General features: G+C 46.8%; 1 protein-coding gene across 1 annotated transcript; it reads right to left on the reverse strand.

Annotated features, from left to right (window-relative positions):
• Positions 1-682: 682 nt before the first annotated feature.
• On the reverse strand, positions 683-5,955 carry proza (protein Z, vitamin K-dependent plasma glycoprotein a). The gene is made up of 9 exons (XM_061846914.1): positions 5,791-5,955; positions 5,151-5,261; positions 4,856-5,004; positions 4,765-4,789; positions 4,537-4,650; positions 2,780-2,914; positions 2,586-2,701; positions 1,667-1,784; positions 683-1,455 (listed from the first exon to the last, which is right to left on the reverse strand). The coding sequence occupies exons 2-9, from the start codon at positions 5,230-5,232 to the stop codon at positions 917-919; spliced, it is 1,278 nt and encodes a 425-aa protein (XP_061702898.1). The 5' UTR covers positions 5,233-5,261; positions 5,791-5,955; the 3' UTR covers positions 683-916.
• Positions 5,956-8,192: the final 2,237 nt, after the last annotated feature.

The raw sequence follows: 8,192 nt of genomic DNA on the forward strand, positions 1-8,192 counted from the left end.
GGATTAAAAAAAAGAAAATCTGCTCGGTGGATGTAAAAAAAAAATATATATATTTCACAAGCATCTTTACATATTTTTGCTGGGGTGTAAACATGTTTTTGTGAGTGCTGAGTATTGAAGGAAATATTATTATGAGTCATCTCTCAGTTTCAGAGGCATTTTATGAAAATACATGATCATACATTTCAGTTTTCATGAACATTATTCATTCAGTCATTGGCCCCTGATCAATTTTACTGACGCGTCATTAACATAAAACTTTAAATTGAGCTGATTTAAAAAGACACTTTTTTTATATAAAATATAATGTAAACAAAATGCACAAATGTAATAATTTAATATATTTGCTACACACTGAGTTGAGACATCTAATTTCAACAGTGAAAGAGAAACTGGAGATCACGTGGTTTTAGTTTAAATATTGAAAAAAAAAATTTACAGCAACACACTGAAAAGTTGTTTCTAGTATTCATTCATTCATTCATGCAACTTCTCTGCTGCTCATTACGATTAAAAATGTATTCAAAGCTGAAGTTAAATTTAATGTATTTCATTGATAAAGAGTAGATGACAGGAACTATTTAAAAAGCCCGGTGTAGTCATTTAAATTATTTCAGTGAAAAAAAAAATAAAAAAAAAAATTGTGAAATGTTTTTGTTTCTACACACACACACAAATTAGACTGGGAGTAAACGTGTCGTTTATTTCAGTTATGAGGTTAGATGACATGCACGTGACCAAGGAAGAGGTCAGTCACACAAAAAAACTAAACACTCGAAAAGTGGCTACAAGTTACATGCTAAACGAGTCAGTGCATTACTGTTTTTAATACTGTACTGGAGCGCCACCTGGCGGACACACGACAAAGTCTACAACAACGGGGACGATTGAGTAGCGTTTGCTGCGACGTCTTCCGCTAGAGGGAGCTCATGAGCGACTGCAGCCAGCCGAGATGGCGCGACACCTTCTGGAAGACGAAGCCTTCGGTGCACTGGGCCCCCGCCGGCTGGCTGACCACGCCGGTGAGGAAGAACACCTCCCGGTACAAGGTGAGCAGCGGGCTCCCGGCGCCGAACCCGCAGTCGGCGTTGGGGCGGGCGGCCGTGCAGCCCATCCTGTTGTTGACCAAATTGCGGTGCGTCTCCAGGCAGCGGGGCAGCCCTTCGTACGCCAGCTCGTTGAGCGTCAGCGGGCCCTGGAGGGAGGACTCGCCCGCCGCCGGGTCTTTCCAGCCCGTCACCACGGCGGGGAGGTCGCCGCTCATCAGCACGCTGTCGGCGAAGTCTCTCTCGGGGAGGCAGGCGGCCGTCGCCTCCTTCCGGAAGGCGATGCGCTCGCGCAGCTCCACCACGGCCAGGTCGTTCTCGGGGCGGCCCGCCGCGTAGCGGGGGTGCGGGTGCGTCGCTTTCACGGTCAGCGTCTGCTCGCCGTCCTCGGAGGTGATCTTACGCTTGCCTGTGGGGGGGGGGGGGGGAACATCCCTGAACATTGAAAGTCTACACAATGTCACACTTTGGGGAATCAAAGCGCCGCCTTCTTTATGATGACCACGAAGGCCTACTACGTTACTGTATTTTCATTTTGGACGGTGAAGAATTATTATTATTATTTTTTTTTTTTTTGGTGTGAAAGGTTCTTCATTGGTGCGATTGCGTGTCGTCCTCACCCACGGCCACCTGGAAGGAGTCGAACTTTCTGGCACACTGCGCCGAGGTCAGCACCAGGTTCTCCTTGAGGATGACGCCGCTGCAGAAACCTTCCGACCGGGAGCTCTTGAGCAGCGCCTGCCGGTCACATCGACCGCAACGGTCAGCGCTCAATTCATTGACCCATTCCTGGGCAGCGTCCCATTTTTGGGACATCATGTTTTTCCGCGCATTATAGCCTTCAGTATATCAAAATATTTCAGTGTTTTAATCTGATTCTGATTCTGTTTTTTTTTTTTTTTTTTTTTTTGAGGCGATCGACTAAGAAAACCCAAACATCCTCTCGCGGGCACCGTCCCATTTTTGGGACGAGATTATAAATGAGTAAAGTTATCATATAACTTAACTATGAATGGAAAAAAAAGGGTTATTTCCTGGATTGTGACCTGTTAGGAGACTTTTATCTCAATAAAAAGCAAAAAAAATTGCCACCCTGCCCATGAATGGGTTAAAAATGGGCCAAAACTTGTGCAAATTTCATTCAACATTAGGCACGCCCGCTCCTCGTCTTAAGTGTACGCGTACCTAATAAATTCATCTATTAATCTATCTTCATCTCTAATTGTTCTGAATTTATTTCATTTGGCCTCTGGAAAACTTTTAGCTCACCCATTCTTGTATTCATGTAATCATAAATATTTTCCTTTTTTTTTTTTTTTGCTTTATATGGGTCCCATTTATTTATTAATTTTTATAAACTTAATCTGTAAAAGATATGATGGGTTAGAAATGATGTAAAAGTGTTGTGGCATCCAAGTGTGAGGTACTTTTGAAGGATACCGACGGCAGTATCGACAGCGAATCCGTCGGCCGTGCTCGGACTCCAAAGCGCCGACAGCGGAGGAATGGAGGAGGTGCGCCGTGCGCCGTGCGTTGTACCTGCCAAGGACATTCCCCCGAGGCGCAGGCGAGTCCCCGGAAGCCGCCGGCGACGTTGGCCGACCGTCTCTCCTCCCAGCGACTCAGACTGCTCACCTTCCCGCAGGGGTAGCGGACTGAGGGGGGGAGAGCGCGGAACGGCAGCGTTGACTTTTCCGGAACAAAGCCGGCGGGGGCGGGGCTGTCGGCGTTACCCGCGGGCTGGCACTTGTTCTTGTCCGTCGGATGGAGCTTCCACCCTCCGGCGCAGGAGCACTCGTAGGAGGTGTAGCCCGGCTTGCAGAACTGGGAGCAGCCCTTGTCCTTGTCCACGACGCACAACGTTTGGTCTGCGGACGCAGAAAAAGACGCAAGTCGGCGGCTTCATCTGGTCCCGACCTTTTATTTCACCTTTTTTGACAAATCAACGTTATTCAACAAGATGCTTTCATTTATTATTTACTTACTTTTACGATATTTATATTTTCTTTTTTCTTATGGGGGTGCTGGATTACTGCGTTCCTACTGAATATCGAGCTCGTGGACGTGACGTCAGCGTTTTCACGGCGCCATATTGCCGGTCAAAAAGAGCCGCTGGACAGCGGTGGGGGACATTCAACCGGAGCAGAATATTCACAACGCCCGAGACTTGTTGTGCTGTTGCCTGTCACAACAGACGAGACCGATATCCAAAGACATCATTCGATGGAATGCCAGCTGAAAAGATGGATGGATTTCGGCAATTCAACGTGATGGATGGTGCACAACCAAATGCACACGAGTGTGTGGCGATCGCTTCGTTTCAGGTAGGAATTATTCTTCTCAATCTCAAATGACCAAAAAGTTTTTTTAATGACAAGTTGGCTCATTTGAGTGTTTAAAAAAAACAACAACAACAACAACAACAACAGGGAGTTGGCTCCATCGTACACGGAAGCGATTTGCGGCCACACGTTAATCTTCAGTAAACTTCTCCTTGACGGACGTTTTGTTTTTTTTTTAAAAAAATATGCATTGTTCTCAAATGAGTCCAATGCGTATTGAAAAAAAGAAAAAAAAAAACCCGTCGGTCACACAGAGGTTTACAGAAGTTCAACATGTGGCCGCAACACGCTTCCGTGTACGGGGGCTGAAGCCCATCCAGGCGTTTTTTCTTTTTTTAAATACGCACTGGACTCATTTGAGAACAATGCATATTTAAAAAAAAAAAAAACAAAACATCTGTCACTGAGAAGTTTACTGAAGTTTAACGTGTGGCCGCAACACGCTTCCGTGTACGGAGGAGTCGACTCGCTGTCTTTTTTTTTTGTTTGTTTTCCAATCATAGTTAATGAATGCGAGTTTGTGTAAACCCAGGGGTCATTTATCGAAATATTGGTATTTGTATTGAAAAAAATCTTGAGTGGCTCAATCATTACTGGGGGATTTATTCTTAATTGAGAACAGATCCAGCAAAGAAGTATTTGTATGCGTCCAGACTTTTCTCCGCTTTCAAACTCTTCCGACTTACTCAGCAGATCTTCGGCATTGAATATGGGTCCTCTGTGCCACGAGCCCGTCATTTTTCCACGTACCTTCGATTAGGATCACCTTCTAAATGTTTAACGGTATCGGACAAGACTCCGGGCGTATTTTCGTGCCGTCTCCAACCGACTTGGCATTGACGAATGCTTTGTTTGACCGGCACTTCCGGCCAGTCACGTGACTTCGGTGACGTAGGCGCACGAGCTCTTTTGTCGGATATTTTGGAACATTTTGAAACGTTAACTTGTATACCGACGGTTCACCGAGAGGAAGGAAGCGCCTGCTGTTTTTTTTTTTTTTTTTTTATGTGAAAAATAGATTTGTATTATTTCTGCAGGGAAGACAATTTGTCTTGTTTCCTCGAAGCAAACGAGACAAAAATGGCAAAAGAAATGTGCGCTCTTGTTTTCGGGTACAACGTGAATTTGAGACGGCGAGGGGGCCTGACCCGTTTCGCAGTGGACCCCCGAGAAGCCCGCCTTGCAGACGCAGTCGTAGCCTCCCACGCTGTCGGAGCACAAGGCGCCGTTCTTGCAGGGCTTCTCCGCGCACTGGTCGCCGTCTGAGCGCACGGCAAACGGACCGGCGTCACGCGGAGCCTTGCGCCCGTCCCCAAAGTCGGGAAAACCAAAGCGTCTCCGTTCACGCCCGTGACGGCGGCGAGCGCGCCACTTACCGATGTAGACGGACCAGAAGATGTCCTGCAAGAGAAAGCCAAAGGCGGTCAGCCGAGAGCGCGGAGGAAGAGGCGACGGCGGCGACCTCACCGTGCGGTACGAGTCCCGGAAGTGCTTGCGGGCCTCCTCGTACGTGCACACCCTCTCCATGCAGGCCTGCTCCAAAGTGCTGCGGGCGCCGTCCGCGCTGCGCTTCGGGCGGGACATCAGCGAGCTCGCCCGCCGCTTGTCCAAGAACACTGCGGGTCCAGGAGGAGAAGCTTTTTTTTCGTTTGTTTGTTTTTTTAACCAAAAGATATGATTTCGCACGTCGAAACACTTCACGAATAGAAGTCCTATTTAAGTGCGGCGGGACGGGCTTCTTGGATGGCAGCGCCCTCCTCACCAGTTTGCGGGGGGTCGCGCAAGGCGGCCACGGCGCCCGCCAGCAGAAAGGCAAACGCGGCCATCGGGGCCGACGGCCGCATGGTGGCGCAGATGGTGGCCTCGTACGCTCCTAGACAAAAAAAAATAGAGAGCGAGCGTGTCGGAGACGAAAGAAGGCCGAAGGCAAAGCGACCCTCGTTGCGTTTCATCGGACTGGACTGAAATTGAATGCGCATCAATTCAGACGCTTGACAGGGTGGGGCGGGGGATGTTTCCAAGGAGGCAAATATCAATTCCCAAAGGCGGTGAAGAGGTTTGCCTTACTTTTCAACGGTTTCCATTTGCATACTGTCCTTTAGCATTGAAAAATGTCACATAAAACAATTTAGTGAGGCAATGTGACCTGAACAACGAACATAGATTTCAAGAATGTCATCGTGATAAAAGACATGTGTTTTTTGATGTTGCCACTTGCAGGCTCGTCGGCTTGCTTGCACTGTGACCTCGCTAAATAACGCGTTACATTGTAATAATAATGTCATAATAACGCAGCTTAGCCTTTAGCATTAGCCCGCACGAGCAAAGATGGAGACCAGCAGACGTCAACAAACGATGGCTTCGCGTCGTCGCATTTCGGGCGGATTCTTCCAAGCACTCACCTCAGCAAAGCAAAGCAAGTGGGCCGGGTTCGGGACGCTCTCGGTTCGGAAACACCAACACAACAAAACCAGGACTTGGGGGGCCTGTCGATGACTCCCAATAAAAAATAAAATAAAAAATCAAACCACGCCGCTGTTGCTTCCGGCGATGGATTTGGGATGCTGTAATGTCAAATGATGACCGGCAGAGGCCACTGTAGGATAAACAAAAGAAAAAGAAATCCTTAAAACATGTTAGTGATGTTTTTGCAAATGCATTTAAATTAAGTAACTACGATGCCATTTTAGTTGTATTAGAATATTTTATGGTATTCATTTTTATTCAGTCCAAAATAAAAAAATGTTCGTTTCAGTTAACACTAGATTTATTCTATTGTTGAATTACATTAATTTGGTTATTACCCCCCCCCCAAAATGAAGCTAAATTAATCGTTTTAAAAAATACATTTGTTTTCCCAGATTTCAATTATTTTCAACTAAGATACAATCGGCAAATAATTTGAATGCAGTATTTTTTTCTAATATTAAATTCAGTATTTTCACTTTTATTCAGTATTTTTCAAGTTGCGTTGATACATTTTTGTTCTCACATTCCTTCCAACGTTTCAAAATGAAATGCTGCATCTTTGATGTCAAACATTGCTGTCAGCTCGACGTCGGTGGCCATTTGTGTTGCAACGGGCGCGGTTTATCGCAGACCCGACCGTTAAATATGTAGAGAGTTATTGTGCGTTTGTATTCTTTACGGTTAGTTCACCCTCTGTACATTTATATTTAGTAGGACACATTTAGAAAAGATCTCCCCTCGCTGTTAAGAAATGTGAAACAAATGTCCGACATCAATTTGAAAATACAAAAAGAAAACTCAATGGCGTGATTCTCCAAAAAAAAAGAGGCTGGTTGTGCTTGCTTCAAGCTGTTTAAGTGTCACGCACGGTGGAAATTTACTGTAAAGCTGACACATCAAACAAATGAGACTGTAGCATTGTACGCCGAAACACGTCAGGAACGCTTCGACCAAATTATTTTCGCGAATCAAAGTCAGCTAGGCTATTGCTAGCATACCATATAATGCAAAAAAAAAAAAGAAAATTTGCATTGATTAGACACAAGTGCTACTTCGAAGCAGCGACGTAGACAACAGTAGTCTGGAATATATTTTCCGTTCTGTGAGGGGGGGGGGGGGTGATGATCGTCCATCTGCGGAACGTCATGCGACCAAACCCGAAAACAGGTTTGCTTTTACGCTACGCTATCGAGCGTGACTACGTTCGATGGCCTGATTGTTTGAAGCGAAGACATTGTAGAGTTTTAAAGTTGCTGCGGTTGCCACTGACCCGAGCCGCTGGGAAGTGCGCGAATGTGGAACGAGGTTGCGTACGACGGGACTGGCCGGAGCTTAGTGCGGAATCTTTCTGTGACGCCGCCTCAGCTGTGAGTCCAATTAGGCTAGCCTGGATATTAACGCCACGCACGCGGCAGCCGGCGAGGCGGGCAGGCCGCGGCCCGCCCGGCCCCCGGCAGGACTCGGCCCGGCGGGTTGTTGCTTCCGGCCGGGGGTGCGAATGAACGTTAGCGCTGCGACCGTCGCCCGCGTGAATGCTCCCGCGTTGCGACGTTGACAACAGCCGCACGTGGTGTTGGCGCCGGTCGGTTTGGTTCACATCTGATATGTGGGCTGCACCGGCGCTTCCTTTCTCACTTCTCTTTGTTTGTTTTCAATTCCTGTAAAAATGACTGACCCACTTCTTCTTTCATCCTTTTTTTTTTTTTCGTTTCGTGCGGTCACGCTAACCCCATGCACAACTGAGGCGCATCAATATTTAAGAAATGTGTGAAAACTTGCACTTATTTTCTCATCACTTTCATAGTTTGTACACTTTTATGTATTACTTGAATGTCAACATACGCTTTGGTTTTGAGACGCGAGCGGACGGCGTCGGGGCTTGCGGTCAGCTGCTAACATTAGCGGCTAGCCGCTAGGTCGCGAGCCGTGCCCACTCGCCACAGAATAACACTGGATCAGCAAATTACAGACATGATTTAGCAACATTTTTTAAAATCTACTAGTTTTATGTCACACCCATTCATGTAACATACATTTAAAGATGTTGAAACGCACCGTTTATTGCTTAATTGAAGCTGCCACAAGATGGCGCCAAAGCAATACAATGAACTCGCCATCCATCTGTAAATATTTTGCAGATTTTGTGAGGGAACCTTTCCTCCGGGTGAACTTTTCCTCGGTCACCTCGTTGCTGTTTCGTGCTCAGGCCAAACCAAAACCGCCATCTTGGAGCCAGTGAACTATGTTGAGATGATGGGAGGAGCTTGTGTGAGACAGGACAAAGCTGTGGCTCGTATAAAAGCGGCGCTTTGGTTCCATCCTGTGACGTCTAAAG

The sequence above is a fragment of the Syngnathoides biaculeatus genome, chromosome 16, assembly GCF_019802595.1.
Source record: "Syngnathoides biaculeatus isolate LvHL_M chromosome 16, ASM1980259v1, whole genome shotgun sequence".
NCBI lineage: Eukaryota > Metazoa > Chordata > Actinopteri > Syngnathiformes > Syngnathidae > Syngnathoides > Syngnathoides biaculeatus.